Below are 24377 nucleotides of genomic sequence, written 5' to 3' on the forward strand. Positions count from 1 at the left end.
TTAATATGAAGCTGAGATTTGGAAGGGATGTTGTTGCTTCTTTTTGTAGTGGGAAGATGGTTTGGGGAGTGCTAACTAACCAGTGCCTTTTGAGCACCTCAGTGCATAATTTGAAAAATACATCGTGATGATAAGGAATGAACCAGTGCACGTTGTTAGCTGTGGAGGTTGCACTTTCTGTGAGCTGAAGGAGCATAAGGATTTTTCTCAAATTTATATTTCTTCTTTCTTTGTCTACCAAAATGAGAGTCAACACTATAGGAATTTTACTGTGCTTTTTAGGAAAATAAAACCTAAAAATGGGAAATACTGTGACTTTGAAAGAAGTAGTGTTATAAAGAGGATGATCGTACTATGATTTATTATATCTGAGATCCAAAGTTGAAGCTTAACAGAGTCCAGCCTCAAGACAGAATATGATGATAGGCAGTCACATAATGAGTATGACGTGTAGTACAAAAACATTTTTCTGCTTCTGAAAGCTGCTATAAATCATGTATACTTTGGAAGACTCTTTTATGTTAATTAAGGAAGATGCAGCAAGTTGCAATATTTTATGGGAAGAGAGGCAAGCGCAAGTGCAAATTGTTGTGCTTTTTGCCTTATTGCAGAGGGGAAGGAAGAAAAGTTTCGTCCAATTCTGAAGGATTTTGTAGTTCCATATTGTAATGCATGCCAGGAGGTTGGGAGGTAGAGGTAGCAATTTTCATTGACTTCCACCATACTGTGTTTGCTTCATTAAAAAATTACAAATTTGTTGGCAAAAAGCAGTACCATATTGCTAGAAAACATCAAAATTCACAGTGTAAATTCATAACTGAAATTTGTGTTCAAAACTGTGGTTTGTGAATTCTGTCTTTCCTTTCCAAAAAGAAGGAATACCATAATAAAAGGATATAAAGCTCCTATTTCTAGGTCAGAACAAAGATCTTTAAGCCAAATATCCTCTTTCTGGCAGTACATCAGACTCACCAAAATCTTTATTATGTGAATGGATTTTGTAACATTCTGAAATGGTAATCACATAGAAGAAAACATTAATGTGTCAATGCCTTATGCAGTTATAGATGTCTGATGTTATTTTGATGTGCATTATAGAAAGGAAATAATATTTATTCCTGATTAATCTGAAAATATGGTAATGTTTCTAACAGGTTTTGTTTCTTTTTTTTTTTTTCCTCTTACTTCTACAGGAAGTTGCCCTTGTCCTTGCAGCTATACTGGTATTTTTGTTGGCTTTCTATGCTTTCTTTTATCTTAATATTTCCGATGAAGTTGACCTTGATCTGGATCCAGATGAAAATTAGCAGATGCAATGAATCTATCATCAAGATTTCTTCAGCTTCAACAAGACTACATAGGAACACACAGTCCCTTCACTGTGAGACAGTAAATGATGCCATTTCTTGCAGTCCAAGTTCACAGGAAATTTTTGCAATACGTCAGTCACTTTTACATTCCAGATCTCCAAAATAAGAGAAGAACACTCATGCCCGGCAAGCATATTTGGTTAACACCAAAGCCAGGAGCATCAGTATATGAAGTTTATTGTTTACACTATTTTTTTCTCAGGCAGAGAACTTTGATGTCAAAAGACAGGTGCTATTATTATCATGGGTATTGATGCTGACTTCACAGGAGGAGAGTCTGCCTTGACTAAATTTAGGAATCAAAGCTTCCTAATAGCCAAATTAGTTTCCTTTTCCTTTCTCAAAAGAAAGCAGAAATACCAAATAAAAAGTCTTTTATTAATTTGTATTTAAAATATATCAAAAAACCCTCATCCTTTCTCTCTCTTTTAATCTTTCTTGTGCATGTCACACGCGCATGCACTAAGATGGAAGAAATTGTAGGAAAAAAATATCTTTTTAGAAGCAGTCTGTCACCTCCTATATGGACTTAATTTTATGTCATCCCAGATTCTGTGTGCCCATATATCTGCAGTAATCTTTTTCATTCTTTGCCAACTGTTCAGCACACATGTGTTCTGTCAGAAATGGCACCTGGATGACAGAAGCTCTAACATTCGCATATGCCTCTGAAACACAGTTCTTTGCCTCCTGTGCTGTCTGAACTAGTGTAAATAGAAAGTTCAGTCGATGTTGGCTTTAATTAGTGTATTGCTCTATTATTAATATAAAGTCGAAATTGTATTTTAATTATACTCTTCCTGCTGGTTGTGGTATCAACTTGCTCTACCTATTAGGGGGATATTGTAAAAAAAAAAAAAAAAAAAAAAAAGAAAAAAAGAAGAAAAAAAAAAAGAAAAAAATGCTTTCCAGTTATACAGTCATTTTAATCATCAAACTAATGTGAGAATTTTTAAGTATTACGAAACCATTTTTTTAATGTGTACTAATATTTGGGAAAATCTTGGCTCCGTGACATCCTTCAGTTCTTGCAAAGTACCTTTCAGAATAAGCACTGTAGATAACATTTCCGATCCCTTTGATAACCATAAGCCACTTGATGAAGTCGGTATGTCAAAGCAGCTGCAGGGAGCTGTAAAATTCTGGCTTTATCCTGTTCTGCTTCAAGTTTGGCATATAACTGAACTTGTGGTTGTAAAGGTTCAGTTCTGACCCTTTTAAAAATGTGGTCAATCTTTCTTTAGTTCGGATTCACTTTGATACCAAGAAAAGCATAGAGCCATTGGTGCAGAATGTGGCAAGAAGCGTAGGCAGATTGACTTCCAGAAAAGTTATCATAAAGTTGTCATTCTATTAGCAAACTAGCTTGGCTTTATCAATGATACCAGTTTCAGGGCTGAATGTTAAGTTTAGTTGCAACTGAGATCTTTACTGACTTGTTCCAGAAATGCCTGACTAAGATTTTGAAGACAAAGGGATACAAATTATAGCAAATATTATAATGGAAAATATATTTATTTTAAATTGACACAGTCCCATTATCACCACTTAAGGAACTTAGATCAATACAGTTTATTTTTAAACCATACGGTAATTATGACCATATACATTATGAGTCTCTAAGGATCCACTTTTTATCTGTCATACTCCTCATTCACTTTATGCAATGCAAAACAACTCCTCTAGAAATTCAGAGTACAACAGTCTTCCTAGAAGAATGTGAGAGTGGCGTAAACATATATGTGCAAATATTTCTCATTTTCTAAGTATGACTGTTACAGACACAAAATCCTACCATTTATGCATTCGTATGACTTATAGTCAGCTAATACATAAATGACCAAAAGCTTAGCAACGTGTTGCATTTATGGTGAAGCATTATCTGACACATGGCCCGACTTTCAGTGGAGTCAAAAGCATATCACAAGCTGTCTCCTTGGATGTGATGTGCTTTTCACTTCACCAGTGCTGCACCACATGTCACAGAAGCTGCAGACCTCTTCTCTGTTACTTTGCATGAGCAATTTTCTTGTTCCATAAAATGCTGGAAGGATTGCTTTCTTAACGTCTGCACGTAGCAATCTGGGTGATGTGTAGCCTGAGAAAGATGTGTAGTTATCCCTTTCATGCAGGTTGTCTTGTAACCTGCTTTCTGAATCAGTTACATTAAAAAGAAAGCTATTCCACTGTCAAATTTATGAACATCAAGTTCCTAGAACAGGAGGATTGCATTTGCCGTAATTATGACTCACAGACAAAATCCAAAGCGTGTATGACTGAAACAGCTTCCCCTGATTTGTGGCTTATGAGTCCATATTGCCCACAAGTGCCATAGTTTGCAGTTTCTCTGTTGGGCCTTCTCATTTACATGAAAGATACTCTCATGTAACAAGAAAATTTCCTTTTGCTTAGATAAACTGGGTAGACTTCTGTTCAGTGTACATAGAAATACATGGTAGATACTGCCGCAAATAAACTTCTTCTCTTATCACTACAATAATTTCTAGGAGTCATATGTCTATATTCTTTAAAGCTAAAAGCCCCCACTTTTCATCAAATTGCTCATCCTTGGTTTTCTAAAAGGCACAAGCACAACAATATTATCAGTGAGGTCTGATTCTCATTTTACTAACTTGTGATTCCCCTCAATTCACTGAGTTTACAACTGATTCACTCCAGGGGGAAATCAGAATCTGACCTGGTTATTTCTTCTTTCTGGAGCACTACATTGTCCATGTCTGCTATTTTAAAGTAGAGACTAATTTTAATCTTGCAAACATGTGGCTTTTTTTGCCCTTATCATATCTGAGATTGAAATATACCTCTTGGGTTTTGGACCACCTATCTTTGTATGAGTTGCTCAGTGTCTGTTTTATTAATAAATATATTTTGAGTATTTTGGTGCTTTTATTAATTTTGGACACACTGAATTATATATACATTTGAAAGGACATTAAAGCAATCTAACCTGCACAATGTTCAAATGTGAGCAGTGATACTCACCAGTTTTAGAATATCTGGATTATTCTAGGCAGTTCTAGCCCCTAAAGTCCCTAAGCTCATGTTAAAACGAAGTGTAGCCTATGAATACTTAAAAGATAATAAAGAGAAGGTCCCTTGGCATCCTACCCAATACCAATAGAGCAGATCTCTTTCTGCAGACCAAGTTGTTCCATGTAGCTCCATCAACTTCAGACAGATTGACTTCGCTATAAAAGTAGTACTTTTATACACTTGTTTCAAAGAAAGATTGCTGATCAAACAATTTCCAAAGCAAACCTGGCTTAATGGGGCAGGTTTTTTAAAGGATATTCACATCTGGGGAAAGGGTAGACATCGGTATTGCTGTTGCCCTGTGCTTGTGGAGTAAACAGAATTTTTTCCAGCAGAGGTTGTGAAGGAGATACCCGTACTGGGTCCTTGTGCTGTGGGTGGGAGCAGATGTCCTGTCTGGAAGAGTCTCTGGCTAGGAAGGCCTAACAGTCTTCCAGCAGTGACTTTAGTCGGTAAATCTTTCCACAGCAGTTTTCTTTTTCTCTTTGATCTTACAAAAGCAGAACCAGCAGGTAGACTATCTCAGGACAGAAGCCTCAGTATAGTAGTTTTACTAGTGCTGCTGCCAAGGAAAGACTTTAACTCTACTTCCTAGAGTCCATAAATATATTTTACTGGAAGCTTAGGACGCATGTTAAGCATTTCCCTAATAGACCCTAGAGATATATTTAAACTTTTCTTGAAGAACACTTTATTTAAAGTTCACTGTTGCATATCATATGGACATCATGTGATTCAGGATCTGCCATAGCTCCTTCCATGTATCAGACCAGCTGTAGCAGAGACAACAGGTAGACTGCAAGATTATGCTGCAACATGTAACTGCAAACATCCCCAACATGAGCAAAGTAATGTTTGCTTAGGTGTCATCTAGGGCAGTTGACCTAAACGTTGTGTTTGAAAACAAACAGTTTTTAAACAACCCTACTAAATAAGGCACAGTAAAAGCCATACAAAACCACTCATCCCATTTCCATGAAAATTGCTACCATAGAAGAGGCTTATCTGCTGACTCTAGGGCCAAGTTTTGAATGCTGCCCTTTCAGGGAGGAAAATGTTATTAGCAGCTCCCAGTAGAGAGATGATTCATTTTGCTCTGATACAGGATTGTGCCTGTAAGGCACAACTGAGCCAGTTAGTGAAGGTCAGATGCATTCAGGACAATTCTCAGTAAAGGACTGTACTTGAAATGCAGACTAGGCAAGTTAGAGTGCCAACAAACAGGATACTACAGATCTTGAACGCATTTCAAGTTTTACTTACAGTAGCATAATAATTAGTGGTGCTTATGACTAAGAAAATAACAATATGGCACATCAATAAGACGGCAGCAATGTGATGTTGGAACTGCTTCTTAAAAAGACTTTGTAGTGGATTATGCCTGCACTTTGGGAAATGAAGCCATGAGATAAATAAACCGGCAAAGATTGTCTGTGATCTTACGCTTACAGTATTTTTCCCTGAAAGAGCCAACAGAGATATTTTGCAACAGTTTTCCCCATCATCCTCTTAGTTTGCTGTAATGCATTCTTTTGTAGATGTATTTCTACACTTTTCCAAGAGTAGAAAAATATTTTTTGTAGTTCATCAATGCATTTAATTGACAGAATCCTGTACTCTTCCTTTTATCCCCCCTTAATCACAACCAAATCGATGGGGAGACAGCCAAAATGTTAGGTACCAATGTCTCTCAAGCAGATGTCACACCAGTATTTTTTAGCTCGTTTAAATGAATAAACATGTTAAACTGTGAAGTATTACATTTTAGGTTTTTTTTTCATTAAAAAAAATGGGACAATCTGTTTACTGTCCTTAATTGAGACAACAATCCTGGTGGTTGCCAGTTTTGGCAGTTGTAATGATGAACTATAAATATTGGGACAAATCAACTAACTGGTGATTGTGGAGGATAGTTCAAGTCGAAGCCTCATTCTGCATGAATACTTTTTTCAGTGCTATATTTTTTCTAACTTCTCTAATTGTTATACTGGTTTTGCATGTTAAAACCACAAATAAATACATGACTAGTCAAATAGGCTTGATTCTGTTGTCTTATTCTGAATCACTAAAAAAGCAGATAAAAGCTGACAGCCATGCAGCACAGTTCGTGCCTTGCCCAGTTTCTTCCTAAAAGGCATCTGCTCAGGTCAGTTATAAATGTGAGCTATGAAGAGCTGCTTTTTGCTGAACTCACAAAGAGGTTGTAGGAATTTTTAAAGAGTGAAGCCACAGGAGGTGAGTATGGAGTTTGGTGACAATCTGGTGTCATTCTCCTATCACAGTTCTTCTGGAAATGAGAGTGGAAGAAAACTGAAGTAAAATGGCCCATTCTGTCAGGAGACAACCACCTCATAGCTCACTCTGTTGCTCAAGAAGAAGAGGGTAGAAGAAAAGAAAATTCTGATACCTCAACTTCTAATTTTTCGTAGGGCAAAAAAAGGGCCAGGAGGAGATAAAGATGTCTGAAACAAAGCAGCTTCTCGTTGGATCAATGGTTGATTTATTTACGTAAGGAATAAACAGGGTTTGGGGGGTTTAGAGAAAGCATAAGTCAAGGCTGATTGCTGGTGCCTTCATGTATAAAACAAGTCACATTATGCCACTCTAGAGTAGCTTTGTCTGTTACTGGGTTAATTGTAAATGTACTGATACTGGCAATGTTCCTGTTTCTCTGGAGACACCTTCTTCTCCTGTGATACTATCAGCAGAGAGAAGGGACAGGGAGGGAAATGGCAGGGGAGTCCTTTTGCTGACTCTGCACTCCTAAGGCATCACCCCTGCTCGGTGGGGAGCTGCTGGTGTTTAGAGTAGAGCTGCGCTCCTGGGTTGCTTTGGACAGGCTACAAAAAAGAACAGAGCAGAGCTTAACCTACAGGGTGAGCCTCCTACCATCACTGGTGCCTGATTTGTTACCACAAATAAATAGAAGCTGAGATGCTCAGGCTTTTTACTTTTATTTATTAGGTTCTCAGGGAGGTGCCAGAAAAACTGTGTTTTGTTGTCCTTTTGGGACTTGTTTCTGCATTGTTGTTTCCCTTAGTGTCTATGGGACTGCTTTCCAGTCGAAGAATGTCATGCTCATGCCTACTGCCTTTGATAGGAAAGTTGTAGGCATCATTCTTTTGCAAGGAGGGGCTGGGCAGTGACCTGCCATCTCCCCTGCTCTCGCCTGGCTGAAGCTGAAGAGGCCTCGAGTAACTATTACTGTGTAATATAGCAAGACTTGCTCTGGTTTGGGAAGGACAGAGAATTACAAATTCAGGGCAACTTTAGCTCTTCCTGCTTGAGGAGCCTTCAGAGCAGCCTGCACGGTGAAAGTCAGGTTTTGCTTTCTTCCCTTTTGATGGCTTCCTTCAGCTTCTCACTTGAAAGATGAGCTGTGGTTGTCTACTTAAAGCAGGGCTGTTTTGACAAGTGTCCTGGGTTCTCACTGTCCTAATGAGCTTGTAACTGTTCCTTCTTGAAAGGCAAACAATCATATTGGTGGTATCTGTTCATTAACTGTAGCCAGTCTTGAGCTGCTCATCTCAGGCAGAACTTTCCCTTTGTACCACTGTGTCTCTGCTGCTCCAGTAATAATGGGATGTGCTGAGCAAAGAAGAGAGTAGAACGGCTTCTTCAGATCATTACCAAAGCCACAAATTCATTTAAAGTTAGGCAATGTATGTGGGGAAAATTTTCCCAGTACGCTATATAGATTTTTATTTTAAAGAGCAACCCATTAAAATCTGCTCTGTTTTTGTGAATGCCATTTGACAGTCCTTGTCCTTATACGTGAAGGCTTGTGAGTTCACATTAAAATAAGACAAGTTATAAACATGATTGTGTTATTCATGAGAATATGTCCACATTTTTTTTTCTCATAAGCCAGTCATTAGCAGTTTTAATTAATAGGAGAGTGATTTTGTTTGTGGATGATACAGCCGGGTCAAATGTAGCTTCTCATCTGAAATGTTACAGAATGATAATTACCTCCCTTTGGTAAAGGATTGCCTCAAAATAGGAATTCCTTGTAATATGTATGACTTTTTCCAAAGACTGAGAGGCTGAAATTTGGTAAATTCTCCACAGAAATATCAGATGTATGACTCTTAACAAGAGCAATGGTTTTGAATTTTTTCCTTGTCAACAAGTTTTACCTTCCGTAATAGGAAATTTTCAAGTTGATGTCATGATGGAGTGGGTAATGCCTGAAGGACAACTGAAAAGAACAAAATAAATGCTTAAGAGACTCTTCACATGCATTATTCAACCTCCTGTATACACACTGCTGTGACTGGACTATGTCAGCGTTACAGGGTGATGGAGAGGCAATGCATCTGAGACAATCTACCCTCAAATTCACAGGCACAAGTGTTTCTGCTGCACTATGTTATGCTCTTATACACAGAAGAGTTGTCTCTTACTGAATGAATTCCTACCTACAGAACAAGAAAAGTTCTACTTTGTACATCTTAATGTAATATATACAGATGGAAGAAAGAAAAAGTGCCCGCTGTGAGCACGGGCATTTGGAAACAGCAATCATTCCTACAGCACAGGGGTTGTGCATAGGCACAAAACATGTTAAATTTAAAAGATAATACAAAAACGAAGCTTTCATTGCACTGCATATTTATAAAGGATAAAAGTATGCCTCACTCCTCTGTCCTATATTCATCATTCCTTATGGTACAGATCTCTAGAGTAGTTTCCACTTTAAAGCTCTTATTCCCCCTATTCCACTACTAGTTGGGGGACCGTCATTGCCATCTCAGAATGAAAAATGATCTGGTATTTCCCAGAACTTAAGAAAATTAAAGTATCCTGGTTAAGCACTGAGTTATTCAGTTGCTTTGAAAGGGTCTACCAGAGGGTGTGTACAATGATGTATAACACCAAATGGTGTAGAATAACAGAAAAACATTAGAACTTTCAACTGATCACCTTAACTATGGAGCTGTCCTGGGGGCCTTTAGTGCTTCCTTGCTGCTTCCTTGCAAAGCTTTGAGGAACAGATCTGTCACATCCACTCATCAACATTTATCCGTTACCATTTTAGTTTTCACGTCCTTTGTAAAGAATTGAAACTGCAGGGTCGTTGGTCTGGAGTAGGCTGGGTTTGATCTTTTCACCTAAATTAGGCCTTCCATCCTGCTCACGTGAAGGGTCTTTAGCTGACCCCTTCCAGATTGCAGTGAGCAGTTTGAAAAGAGACTGCATACTCTTCCATCAGGTTAGCAATAAGGTAACACAAGGTGAAGGCACTGGAAAAGTGGCTCAGCCTCCTTTTGAGAGAGAAGTATTTGCTGAGCTTGTCTGGCAGTGTGGTACCAGATATGTCACGCTCCAAGCAAAGGGAGGAGTGAGCCTGGGCAGATGGATCTCAGGATGTCAGCAGGGACTGGATGCAGATGTATTGCCAGATGCTGCTTCTTATGCACTCCCTCCTCCAATGGCACAAACCCAAGAAAACTTACGAGAGGACCCAAGTGCAATCTTGCTCTTCAGGAGTAAGAGTTGAGATCATGAGAAGTATCTCTCGTGCTAAGGGTGATGAAAAGTTAGTCAATTCATTAACAACTCAGGATTTTAGGAACTGCAAGTGCTAAAATAAACCTTTCCTAACCTAACAGTAGGGATTCATTTGTAAATGAACCTTTGCAAAAGTCTAGGCACATTACGGATAACCAAACAGTTTAATACTTGTAATGGGGAAATCTCTGCAGCTGAATATGAGAGGAAAAACATTTCAATGAGAAATATGCTAATTCTGTTCCAGAGGAACTACAGAGGCCCTAGTTCTGATAGGGTCTGAGGAAGGAGTCTTGTACGCTAATGATATCTGCCTCCTTTCATCATGTGCTAGTAACAGGGTAATACATCTCTCCACCCATCCAACAGGAATACTTCAATTAAGTAAAACAGGATTACAAAACACCAGGCTACCTAACTGCCCCAGTTCAGAGAGCTGCAGAAATAAAGCTCTCGGTTCATTAAATTATAGCTTATATAGATACCCCACTATTGCATGCCTCACAACCAAATATCAAACCCACATCCACTAGCAACATGTTCACGCACTGTCAAGTTCTCGTGTGTCTCAGAAGTCTTGAGGAATGCAGGGGCTGTCACGTGTGAGAGATTTTATCTTATGTTGCCCCTCTCGCAAAGTGTTCCTTGACCTTAGCATAGGCTGAGAGCTGAAGTTGGCAAGCTAATGAGGAGGAAAAAGAGGATATTCTGTAAAACCTCTGCTATATGCTAGTCTTAACCATTTAGAAGCAGACATCATAGCCATCCTTGGAGGTGGAAGTGGGATAAAGTACTCCAGGAAAGACACTGTTGTTCCTCTTTGGAAAGAACAGTGGAGAAATCTTTGGGCCATCTATGTCCCAATGGAGGAAAAATCAGTGATGTGGCAGGCTGAATAAATGGTCCTGAAATGAGGACAGCAACCAGCAACCAGAGCAGCCCATTCTTCCAGAGCCTGAAATCCACAGCAGTGCCATGGCCCAAAGGAGCAGCATTGCCGGTCCATCTGAAGCCCAAGCCTTCAGTGAGTTCAGTCTGCCTTGGAGCTTAGGAAAAACAAACCTTGTGTGACCCTTCAACAGCAATTACACAGGGTATCTCTCCAAGAATGAAAATTTGCTCACACAGGAGAAAAGAGCCTGAAAACCTCTGCGTAATACTGCTGCCCACCAACACCCACTGTTTGTGAATTGTATCACTGGCTTTCATCCCTCTGAAAAACAAAGTTGGTTTGATTAATATTGTAATGTTCCTAATGACTTGTTTTTTGGATATATGGCAGCTGCATTTTTTTAAAAAAAAGCCCACGCAGATAGCAGCTTGATTCACTGAGGCTGGCACAGATTGCCCTTGCTCACAGAGATGGGTGCAGCACCTTCAGCAAGGCAGGTTGTTTTGGAGAAGGCAGGAGTCTATTCATGGTTGTGCCCTCACTACACACTTCTCCCAGTGGTATTCCCTGCTCTGGGAGTCCTGAGTCCCTGCAGGGCCAGGGGGGCTGAAGGTGCTCCCTGCTGCTGCATCAGCCTTTCCAGCACTTTAAGTATTGCCAGGGCTTATCTGTGCAGTAGACCTAAGCAGGTAATACCCTGGAGGCAAAACCAAGGCAGGAATGCACGTGGGAGGATGAGCAGGAGCCCCAGGGGACACAGACCCTATAAGCTAAATTGTCAGGAAGCCCATGTCTGAATCCAGCTCCAGTCAGAAATGAAGGGGGGGTAGAGGTTGGCTTGGATTAGGGTTGATTCTCAGCTGATCCTGAATGTACAGTGAGCAAGTGCCCACACCAGAAGTCTCTGGAGAGCAGAAGGCAGTCTGGAGTTGCAGATGCATGAACATGACTCCGAAGGGCTGCTGCCCTCCGGGCTGTCTGCTCCCTCTCCACAGTGAGACCACAGGTGACTTTTGCAACAGCCTGCCTCATAACACACTGACCCACTGCATGCCGTGGCAATATTGAATTTACTTCTGGGTGTGCTTGTGTTTGGTTTTGTTGGACATCTTTTCAGACCCGTGATGTCTGAAAGGCTGTCCCCAGCTGCCCCCAGATAGCCCGTGTTTGTTGCCGGTATGAAGGGTGCATATGCACAAATGTGTGTGAATATTGCATTGAGAAAGACTGGGGGCACATGGAACGTAATTCAACTTTAGCGTAAAGGTTCTAAATTTGCTCTGGCATAATTATACCCTTTCTGTTTATGACTTGTGACTTGTTTTATTCTGATGTTTTTCACGCAGCTCTATCTCTAACCACCACTGAGATTTTAGCATAACTTTAGGAGACAGCATCGCTTTCTGTCTCCCACATACATGTGTGTTTTCTTGGGCTGCATTAAATAAGATATTTTGCAGGAAGCCAGTGTGGCAGAGTTGCAACTTCTGAATAGCTCTGAATTGAAAATATAGGCAAAGGAATACACCTAGACTCTTACTTCCAAAAAAAAAAAAAAAAAAAGAATGGTTGTATACATTATTCAGTCATGGATTAAAATACTTATTTCTAATTATTAAATACTTAATAATTTAAATGCTTTTAATATTTTAATTAAATCCATCATGCTGAATAATACCAAATTCATTAAGATAAAAGTGATAGGTTGGGATGAAAATAGGCATCTTAAAGTGTGGTTCATTTCGCTCACCGCATGGGGCTTGCAGGCTTCATCCTGCATTTCACAGCCATTGGGAAGCTGCAGTGCTGGTCCAACACAGACAGTTTTTTTTTCCTCCAGTATGGTGTTGGGATAGCTGTACAGTTTAGGATTTTGCTGTTAGGATGAGGCAAATCTCAAAAACCTAATAATTACTAAACATCCCCATAGGACTTTTCTCCAAAGGGGTTTTAGCTGCGGTTTTCCTACAAACCTCAACTCAATTTCCCTTTCATTGTTACTTAGTTATAGTACTTCTCCCTTCTAGTGATCCTAATCTATCACACAGCATTGACGTTATCCGTGTTTAAGCAGATGTTGTGATTCACTCCAGAGGTGGCTGCATTTTGGTAGCTGGGTAGAGTGGTCCCACTGCATCATTTTGCGGAGTTCGTAGAATGATTTGAAAGGAAACATTGTATTTAAATGTAAATTATTTTACTAGTATTATTATTAACATTATTGTCAACTACTAGGAGTGAATAATAAGAATTTATTTATCCACATTTGGAGTAGAAAGAAGAACACAGAGGAATACAGCAAAGGTATTTGTCTACCTATTGCTTAATGTGAATAGGCTCGTAGTTTATTATCAGCTGTGTATGCTTTTGCCTTGACTCAGATAGCACTAAATGTAATGGAAACAGTTTGGAGGTATTTGTCTGAATTCAGTGAACAAATTGTTTTAAACAGTTTTGAACATGAATTTCACATTATGGCTTCATTTTCCTGGCAGGCTTTATCGTTCCTTTGTAGGACATCATTACACTGACTGTGTGAAGCACTTGGAGAAATAGTTTACAGGTGCATCTCACCTGTTGCTCATTCCGACAAGATTCGTACCATTAAGAGAACGGCTGTGAAAATTTCTACATGGAAATCTACTTACCTGATTATCTAAACATGGTGCATACGATTAATTGCTAATAAAATCTGGATCAGTCTTTGTTAACGTAGCCTGTTCTCCAACAATGGAGAAAAATCTGTCCTTTGTACCTCTGAAGCATGCTGGCTGATGGCAGAAAAATATTTGGAGCTTCCCAAATGCAAACCCCAGGGTTTAAGAGGATTCAAGACCAATAAAGGTTTTACCCATCACAACACTCCACCATTGCAGTATGCGATTTTTCAGTCCCTGATCACTGGAGGTGCCCAAGGGTGGAGCATGCTGCCTTACCTTGATCACAGGACATGGAGATTTGGAAGTCAGGAACCTGTCTGAAATCCCATGCCCCTCCCTACTTTTTAATGGCTTTTTGATAAGTTTTTGGATTTCTGTGCCATCATGAAGAATTGTCCCTTTCCCCATCATCTGAATGCTCTCTTAATGGTAGGTGCCTAAACCATCTCTGTCAAAGGTGGAGCAGCTGTCACATTTCTAAATCACAGTCCTGATGGAAATTACCACCCCTTTTCTGTGAGAAGGGGTGAAAAAATCTCATACTGCCTTCCAGGGAGATGAAGTCTTGTGACTAGAGTGCTTCACGGGAGGAATGAGCTCTGACTGGACAGAGTGAGGCATTGAACTGTATCTTTCATATCCCATTCAAATAATGCAATAGCTTAGAAAAGGAGAGGACTCCAGCGACCATGTTTCAAAAGAAATTGATAGCTGCCACTGTGTTTTATGAAAAATCCAATTTCAGAGCTGTTTGGTAGGAATTTTCAGAGTGCTCAAACCAGCTCTGGGGGAAGATAAACAGAGGAACTTATTTTTTTAAGTCACAACTAATCTGGTGCCCAAACTGGATGTTGGGCAGCTTGACATTCTTGAGACTGAGGAGCTCTTTGGTACGACCAGAATTCAAGATGTCTGGGGAGCTTTTGTGCTGGCAGCTGAAGTCAGAGGGAGTTTTGAAATCTCCCGAATTAGACAGCAGAATCTCTGTTTTGGATGTAAGCACATAAATTCCACCTCTGCCACGTTTTAAGCACCTAAGTCCTCTTCTGAGCATGAAGATGTGACGGACATATGGCCACCCTTCATTCTGAAAGTCAAGTGGCATTGTCATTCTTGTTGCACAACTCAGAAAACTTTTATACCTTAATTTATTCTCAATGTGTATTGAACAGCACTTTTATCCTGAGTTTTCCTTCCACCATGTGCTGAGGTAGAGTTAATTTTCTTCATAGTAGCTAGTGTGGGACTATGTTTTGGATTCATGCTGGAAACAGTCTTGATAACACAGGGATGTGTTTTTGTTATTGCCTAGCAGTGTTTACACAGCATCAAGGCTTTTTCTGCTCCTCACCCCGCCCCACCAGCGAGCAGGCTGGGGGTGCACAAGAAGCTGGGAGGGGGCACAGCTGGGATATCTGACCCCAACTGACCAAAAGGATATTCCATGCTGTATGACATCATGCTGAGCATATAAAGCTGGAAGGAGGGACATTTGAAGTGATGGCGTTTATCTTCCCGAGTAACCATTATGTGTGATGGAGCCCAGCTTTCCTGGAGATGGCTGAACACCTGCCTGCCCATGGGAGGGGGTGAATGAATTCTTTGGTTTGCTTTGCTGCCGTGCCCGGCTTTTGCTTTACTTATTAAACTGTCTTTAGCTCATCCCATGAGTTTTCTTACTTTTACCCTTCTGATTCTGTCCTCCATCCCACTGTGGAGGAGTGAGTGAGTGGCTGTGTGGGGCTTAGTTGCTGGCTGGGGTTAAGCCATGACACACCATTTCTTGCTGAACTACCATGCAGTGGGCATGAAAACACATGAGGGGTTTCTATAACAACACTGTGAAATAATAAATACCACAAAGCAACTCTGCAATCTCCAAATAATGTAAATGCTTTTTTTATTTAATTACTATTCACATTTCTGTCCAGCGTCAGAATAATACAGCTGCAAAAGTAATTAATTAATATAGGAATGCAGTTTAATAACAGCACAAGGGTTCTGTGTTCACCCATTGGCTATGGGCACTAGCTAGCATGCTGATAACAGGTTGTTGCCATTGTTGTCACCTCATTAGAAAATTAGCATTTAATTAACTTCGGGAGATATGGAACAATTTTGATATGGGAAATATTTGTACACATTGTCTATTGGAATTAAAAGCTCCCATCCAGCAAAAAGCACAGCAGTCTCTACAGCTGGTGGCTGTTGGCCCACAGAAACTAAACAGACTCGCTGGTCTGTGCAGCTGCAGTTGCTGCCTTTGATTTGGAGGGGAAAGGGAAGCTGTGAGATGCACTCATATCTGAGGCATCAGATGAAAGGAGTGATCCAGCAGTGGCGTCAGCACTCACCTTGAGGGCACTGTAGCAAGTCCCCAAAAGTCTTAATGCATGGCCGCTGCCAACCTATGAACTGTCAAGTAAAAATTTTGAAGGGAAGGTGGATGTGCTTCAACCTGAGCCTGATGCAGCCTCCTCCAAAGCCAGTGGGAGTCTTTCCACTGACGTCAGTGGGCTTTGGATGGCCCCGCTGGGGTTTCTTGGTGAGAGCCCCCATGCTGCCATGAGCCAGATGCAGGGAGAGGGAGGTCAAGCTCTGCAGAGGTTAACCACTGCTCATCTGGGGTGGGGGCAGGGGGCAGAGGGTGGGGAGGAGGAGACAGCAAGAAAGGGAAGGGGCTGCTGAAAGGCAACGATTTTCTTGCAGTTGCTTTCTCGCTGTTGACACTGGCTGAGTGGTCTGAAGTATGATTTAGATGCTTTTGTGGATGAAAAGATCCTTTTTAAACTACAATGTTGAAAAACAGTCTTAAATCTCCTGCTAGGAAACACAAAATAGAAAAAAAATCCCTGGTTCCTAGGGTGATTTGTTATTCTGACCGGGTACTTTTATTTAGGTTGGTGCAAAACCAGACGAACAGTCAGACAACGTTGAGCCTTGCTCCTGCGGGGTAAGGAATTCACACCTACACGTGCCAGCACCACCATGCACATCCATGGGGGATTCCGCTAAGCAGGGGGTAAATGGTTGTATCACCTCTGTCATCCCTCAGGCTCAGGAGAAGATACTGCAAACCCTCTGCACGTGTTTAATGTTGCACATGCAAAGCCGTGGAGCCATGCCAGCATCCCACAAGTTTCTCCCACTGATGTTCCTACAAGCTGCAGCTGCAGCAGCAGGATCCGTTCTAACCTCGGGCTGAACCAGCCCTCTGCAGCAGCCGGCCCGCCTCGGCTGCTCTCGCAGCCCTGCTCTGGAGTCTCCAGGTACTTCTGAGAGAGATGTCACTGCCCTTGCCAGCAAAAACAGAGCTCCCAGCTCTTTGCTTGCCCTTCCCCAGCCCCGCCAAGCAGATTACCACCTGACAGGAGCGCTGCAGCAAGACATTAGGGTCTCACCGAACAGGATGGGTGGGCTGTATTTTGTAAGGCTGTCTCCCCTGGGGGGATCTCTCTCCTGTCAGTGCAATGGACTGACAGGTAGGGACAGACAGCACCCATCAATCACACCTTTAACATCCTGAAATGCTGCCATTTCTCTTGTGGAGAGCAGCAGCCAAGCCGACAGGCTGCGCGGGGCTGTCAATGAGGAAAACATCCTCTGTGACAGAGCTGCTCCTGAGGGGATCTCCCACGGTTGTTCATGTTTACCCTGAGCAACTGCCCCCTATTCTTCCTCCTGGCATGAGGTGAACAAATACCAGAGCTGGAGGGATTAAGAATAATTGTCTTGTGATCGGTACAGATCCTTTTTGAGGCAGATGCCGAAGTGCGTGACACTACTGTATGCTGTGTGTCAGGGCGCGAGGCAGGCAGATAAAATGCAATGGTATTCCTTCAGCGAAGGACAGCCAGACCCAGTACTGCAGGGCCGAGGCATGTATGCCTGCGTTACACGCCTTTAATGGGCTGCAGCAATTAAAAACTCTGTGCATGTGAAGCAAGCAATCTAGATGAACATAAGCACCAAGGCTTCGCTGTTTCTTGAGAGGGAAATGATCCCAGCCTTGGATAACGCAGCAGCATTTTATCATCCAAAAATCACCCAGTGTGTTCAGGGTAAGATCAGTGCTGAAGGTCAAAGGTGGAAGTAACAGCTCAAAGTCCTTTCAGTGCCCAGCAGCAACAGTTAAATACCTCAAAGAAGAGACAAATAAATGAGGAAGCAAAGTAAAAAGCAGCAAACCAACAAAACATCTCATTAAAATCTCACTCTTTGTCAGCATTACATTTTCTCGCAGCTGGTTCAGAAGAACAGGCTGCTTCCAGCTCCCAAATCATGCCACAAGCCTGTTGCAAGGCGCACAGGTTGGGCCCTCACTGACAAGTGACGGCTGCTGTGTGAGTGGCTCCTCTGTAGGGAGGACGTAAGGACAGACATCTGTCCCCTGGGGCCTGATGAGCCACGGTGTCATGCAGGCTGACTCAGGCCAGGGCCTTCAGAAGAAAATGCTAAATAGTTATGTGGTTTTACATTGGCCTTTCCATTTACATTTTCTTGTGTTTATGCATTGCTCTCAATGCCAATAATTTATCTTCTGTGAGATTTAGACCACCTACATTGGTGCTAAAATCCAATAATATGATTTAAAAACCTACAGGCCACCGCAGTTTAACTTTAGAGGCACCTACATCCATTTTAGACCCCATAGCTCCTGGGAGCAAACACCTCTTGGTCTCAGAAACGTTTGGGCATCTAAAGTAACTGGACTCAGAGCACTAAGCTTGTGCATAGCAGCCAAGAGGCAACCCAAAATCCCATGGCTGGGATCTCTGACCCATGAGCCTGTTCTGGCTTACGGCCCAGTGCCAGTGGCAGGGTGGTTGCATCCCTGCTCTGCATGCTTTGCTCCCCACAGGTTAATCCCATACTCGGGAGGAGACTTGTGGGAAACATCTGTACTAGCACGTCACACCAGGCCAGAACACGGCTGTATCTCCCACAGTTGCCTGAACTGTTTTCTTGGCAGGTGTCTTCCCAGCAAGATTTGGGCCCGAGTCCATCTTTTATGGCCATTCAAGGTCTGGTCAAAATCCGGGATGCTATGTCCATGTCTGCCCATCCTTTACCTAGCAGCCACTTCTGTCATCTCTGGGCACAGATGTGCAGCAGTGGAATCCTTACAGCCCCTCCAGTCCCTGCTCTCAGAAAATGTAAGGAGAGTTACACAGCTGAACACTGAAGAAATTTCAGGTAGCACTAAGTTCTCCCCCCTCCATGCTACCTACATTCTGGCATTTCACTAATTTGAATTGCTGATCTATTTAAAATGTAAATTGCTGATCTATTTAAAAGGCTACAGCAGGAGCACAGTTTACATGGAGATCCAGCTGGGATGGAGGGTCAACATTCAAGTTCAGTGTTTTCTTTCTAAATAACTTGGCTGCTAGAACAACACCTCAAGGATTTGAATTTAGTAGATCAAATTTTCTTCTCAGTACATCCCCACTGACACCACTTAGGTCAATGGACCAGCTTGTGATCTCAGTTAAATCAGCATGTATTGGGAGTAACATTACAGACTAGTGGAACTATTCCAGATTTATATTGGTGCTAATGAGACCAAAATCTGGTCCAATGTACTTGCAGAGACAGAACAGAGAGCAAAGCATTCATTTCAATCCTCAAGTAAAATGTACTGCACTGCAGACTTTTAAAAATCTTTGAACACAAGTCTGTGTGTAACAAGGAGAATAGAGTGAAAACTAAAAGAAAAACAAATTAAAATTTATCCACTAACCTATACCAAAACTAGTAAAACCTAGGATTATTCTTGGGTAGATGCAAAAAAAATATTGATCATATCAGATAAGCTATATGAATGCTCAAGTTATGAATTAGCAATTATTTTAAAAAACTTCTAGTTTAACACAATATTTTGAGATAAGAAGAATAATTCAAGGGTCCAGCCTTGCAGAGACTGGGGTACATTACTTTTGTTAGTGGCACCAACATCCCATTTACTTTATTCGTGTTTTAGTAATCACCCATATGATTTGTTGTACTACTATTCCCAAATACCTGCCAATTCCTCTCTTTTTATTCTTTCCACCTTAGCTTCTTTGTAATTTATCAGCTTGTTCAGAGAAGATTTCAGAAAGCAAACTTTTTTTTCAATATGTGCATGGAGAACATTATGAAAATGTGATATGAGAATGATTCCCAAAATCAGAAAAGATTGGTTCAAGTTCTTCTTTAATGCCTATTACAATAGAAGACCCCTCCCCCTAGACAGCTTATTGGGAACATCTGAATTCTTCCTGTTTGGATGATGAAAAGTGATAACTAGCGCTCTGACAGTCAAGCTCCCAGTGTTAATACATGTGCAATGCAGTTGTAGAAACCAATATGCCATCAAAAATAGAAGTATGAACTGGAGAGCAACCAGAACAGCTCCTCCAGCATTAGTGAAGCTCAGGAGGTCCTGCCCATTTGATGAGGGGAGCAGAAACTCTATAAATTGTGACCCACCAAATTGTCTCCCTTTTCCCAGCTGTGCAGAATGATTGTCTGGAAGTGTGGGTGAAAAAAACAGCGGGAAAGATTTTTTGTAAAATAGCAGAGAGATAGAAAAGATATTTCTCAGCTGTTCTGTCCCTTTCTTTTCAAATCAGGTGAGAACAGGGGAAGGGGCAGGGGGTGGGGAGGGAAACAGGGAGATTAGGGTAGGGCAATAGGGAGAAGCTAAAGAAAGATCAGGGGTCCCCCTGAAGGACGATGTTTCCTGTCTCCCTGCTCTGGGAGTCCCATTTCTTGCGCTTTGCTCTTTTTTTCTTCCTTTCGTTCTTCCTTCCTCTCTTCCTTCCTCTCTTTCTTTCTTTCTCTCAGTTATATCTACATGGACTGGGATCCAGCATAGAAAAATGTATATACACACGCTGGAGGCTCAGCTGTGTAAACCACAACAGTTTTTATGGGAATCAGTGGTGCTGTGCTGATTTACATGACAAGAGGATCGCACCTTTCTACCTGCTATTTAAACTGAGATAGCAAACTACTGCTGTCATAATTTGTGCAAAGTTTGTATTTCTGTTTTAACCAGTTTCTGATATGGACTAGGGAAAAAAAGCACACGGAGATCTTATCATCTCTAATAAGAATCCAAGCTCCAAACTTGATAGTATGTGACTGTGCATAAAATTAGCTAGATGTGTCGGTTAGCAGATCTGGCTGAAGTTGTGTGTGATTATATTCTGCATGCATATTTGTTTTCAGTCATATTTACAGGGGTGCCTCTATCCTGATGCTTCAGTTAACTGTTACTTTAAGGAAATAAACAGAGGTGAGGGTCCAGTCACCTTCAGCTGTTGGAAGTTAATAAGGTGTTAATGAAACATTGGCAAATAGCAGCAGTTTAGCACTTGGTTGACACTTGATTTTTAAAAGAGGCAGAGTGTAAATAAGCTGTGTTTGCAGTGAAAATTAAAAAAGTGGGAGGTGGGGGAACAAATAACACTCTCACAGCTTATTGGTTTTAAGCAGGAAACACTTGATAGACCACATCAGGGAGAGTAACTCAGATCCTGCAGTCACTGGCAGCAAACAACGTATGATTGCAAAGGGCTCTGTTTTCATATCTGCCCTTTTAAAAAACTCTTCTAATGTAAGGCTGGCTGTTGCACACACAGAACTACTGTAAGAGGACACTTGGAAGAGGACTCCAACCCTTGGAAGTGTTCTGTGTGAACATCTGGCCTGTTTCAGACCACAAATCCTATGAATCCTGTGGCTGTTCATGAGGGATGGCCTTTACACAGGGCACCTAAAGCCGTCAAGGAGCATGAGCTGTGTTCTCCTGCTGCATTAAGGACAACACAATATGCCTTGAGAAATGGTAGCACTCTGAAGATATATTAACTTCTGTGTCCTGTAGCAGGGCCATGGAAGTGATCTCTGGCATGCAAGAAGCAAGTAATTTGGGCTTGATATGTGTCAGGCAGTTCTACATAAGGTAGTACAGCATCATCCTGATTTTTCACCACTCACAGTACAGAAGTGGGTCCTGGAGATGGTATAACCAAGCTATACCTGGTGTCCTGTTTCTGGCTCTGAAGGAAGAGGAGGATGGTGATGGAGCAGGAGCTTCCTTGGTGTGGGAGTCAAACTAAACAAAGGTAGCTTAGTATTTCAGAGAGATCTGGGAAGAGTATTAGCAGCTTTGTTCCAGAGTGGCTTCTTAGAATAGGGATCATTGACATTGACACCCAGAATCTAGGCTTAATAGGAAGATGCACATTTGTGACTAATGCACTGAGGATTTTATGTTTATGCGATATATCCAGAAAGATTCCTTGATAAAATGTTCTACAACAGAAAAGCTAATGCCAAGGCAATTAAAAAAGGGAGATATCCTGGGAACATCACTTTTTCTGCATAGTTACAAAGACATTGTTTGTTTTGCAGGTGAGTATTGTGCAAGTGATGTTTCCTTGCCAGGCTGGAGAGATTGGTGGGTTCTAGCAGATTATCAGCCATGTCTGAAATTACTTTAGCAGCATGGAGTTGTTATATTCAGTAACCTGAGTTACTTGATTTATTTTTTTCTCCCGTTCTCATGTGTCACATTCATTCACAGCAGCCCTTACTACAGTGTACCTTACCAGCATAAGGCAGCTCCTTTGGCACACATACTGTATAATAATCTCTTACAGTATATTACAATTGCAAATTAGAGTTAGCTCTAATTTAAAATGTAAAAATTTCATTTTCCTGAGGTAAGGATTGTCAGAGGAATAAACCTGTGGGTGTAATATACCCATGGGTATTAGCAATTCTGAGGTGTTGAATAAATGAAAGAGACAAAGCCTATATTTTTTGTGTAGGGTAAATAATGCCACACATAAATATTGAAGTATTGAACATAAAACACTCTACGCAAAAATATAGACTTTGTTTGCTTGATTCTCCCTGATGTGTTAGAAAAGCTTTAACCCAAGGGGGACTGTAAGTGCAGTCTTTAAAATGAATTCAAGTGTTGTATGTTGTCTATAAATTTCTCTATTGAATTACTGTCTTATTTTCAGTTTGAGGCAATATATTGTTTTGTTTATGAAGACTCCAGCCTAGTGGGTATCTTTTTTGTATCAGCATACTGTGAGATAAACATCTTCCAATATATTTAAAAGAATCTGCAAATTCATGCTTCCCAAATGAGACAGAATCCACATTCTTGAATGTCCTTCCCAGTAGCACTGGAGTTTGGCGACAGTCAGTCGGGATGTTGGGCAGGGCACGGGGGGTGTCCCAAGTTGACTGTGAAGCAGATTGGGTACCCAGCTGCTCACACACGGAGAACTTGGGGTCAGGATTTCCCCTGGTCAAGCTGGCAAAGAACATTGAGAGCCCTTTTCTGCCTTTGTAGTATATGGTCCATTTCCTAGGATAATCCATTTTTTTCACTAGCTGCTATTATGAGCACATAAGACACCAAGCAGTACACTTTGACCTCTCCTGTTCTCTTCTGTCATACACAGACTATTTGAAGCTTTTGGCCTTTTGTACCAAAGGTCTAGTTTTGTTGTAGGATGTCAAGGCTCCTTTTGTAAGGGGCACAGAGCATAATTCCTATGATGCTTTAGTCACAACAGTGTATTTGTTTTAATGACAACTAAGGCACCTTTAGCAAAAGCGATTGACCCTTAGTGATGGACTGACTTTCTTGCCATCAGAGCATGGAACATTTGTTTTGACATTAATGCAATAATACCAGTACTGCTGTTTTCTCTAAGTGTTGTGCTCTGACTATGTATCCGAAATTTGTGAATGCAAAACATGCATGTTCAGTAGTTAGAATATAGATAACCAAGTGAAGAATCTTTTGCAAATAGAATTTTCATCTTTTTTTCTCCTTGTTTCACATTTAAGATAAGAATACAAGGTCTGCTTTCTTCAGATCCAGGTCAGTGCCGCAGAAGATTGTGTAATCACTTATAAAAGGAGTCATCCGAGGTTGTAAAACAAGGAGACAGAGAAGATAAAGCAAAAATGCTATCATCTGTGGTATAGCAGAGAGGACTGATATGAATAGAAAGAATGAAGGAAAGAGCACTAATATTTCTAGAAAGAAATTATTTCCTCTAGGATATTTTAGAGGAATAACAAAAAGTAGTAAGGGTTTAACACCTGAGGAAGAACTGCTCTGTGATTGTGCTGAGAGTTGCTCTTTGTTCATAAAGGTTAAAAATCTGAAATTTTCGAATTTGAATGAGTCAGAAGCTAAAAAATCTCTGCACAGATTTCTGCTTGATTGCAGATCTTGGGGAAGATTATTCCAGTTGTAGCTTCTCCTCAACCCATGTAACCAGTATTTTCCTAGGCTGGGCTAGAAGTTCAGGTCAGGATTCAGTCTGAGATTAAGACATGCATATTTGTGCACCTAAATGTGTCTTTAATTTAAAACAAGTCTAAGCAGTCTGACACTCCATGGCTCTTCTGGACTATTGTTTAATTTCCATTTATGTTCATTGAACAGGAATAGCCCTTTCCAGAGGAACTGACATCCCAGCCTGTGGTCAGGACACCTAAGTAAATTTGATTGTTTCTACCTCTAGCCTTTAAAATCTACGTTTCATCTATTCCAGATTCCTGTTAGCCCATCTTTTAAAAACAAGTTGTCCTCTGTTAGCATACGTTTTTCATACCACAAGGGCACTGGTGGTTTACAGAAGCAGATGATGGGCAGGATGCCACACTACATTGGGCACAGATTTCCGCTTGTGAACAATAGTGTGCTGGACATGCCAGGATTTGAGCTTCTGGTCTGGGCAACTCTGGAGGAATTTATGGCCTCACCTTGCTGAATTGCCACTAGCTGGCCTGCAGTGTGCATTGGAGAGTGGTTGTTTTCCATGCTCTGATGAAGATATTTTTTGGACCAGTATCTAG

General features: G+C 41.1%; 1 protein-coding gene across 2 annotated transcripts in view; it reads left to right on the forward strand.

Moving 5' to 3' along the window:
• Positions 1-24377, forward strand: part of TRIQK (triple QxxK/R motif containing) — a 98778-nt gene that overhangs the window by 58509 nt on the left and 15892 nt on the right. The window contains exon 4 of one of the 2 annotated variants that reach the window (XM_080381748.1): positions 1194-6459. The exons of the other annotated variant lie outside the window; for it this stretch is intronic. Within the exon in view, the coding sequence (XP_080237874.1) occupies positions 1194-1307 (114 nt within the window). The 3' untranslated portion in view covers positions 1308-6459. Of the gene's footprint in view, positions 1-1193; positions 6460-24377 lie in introns of those variants that run through there. 2 annotated transcript variants of the gene reach the window in all.

The sequence above is a fragment of the Falco punctatus genome (genome assembly GCF_963210335.1).
Source record: "Falco punctatus genome assembly, chromosome: 3".
Taxonomy (NCBI): domain Eukaryota; kingdom Metazoa; phylum Chordata; class Aves; order Falconiformes; family Falconidae; genus Falco; species Falco punctatus.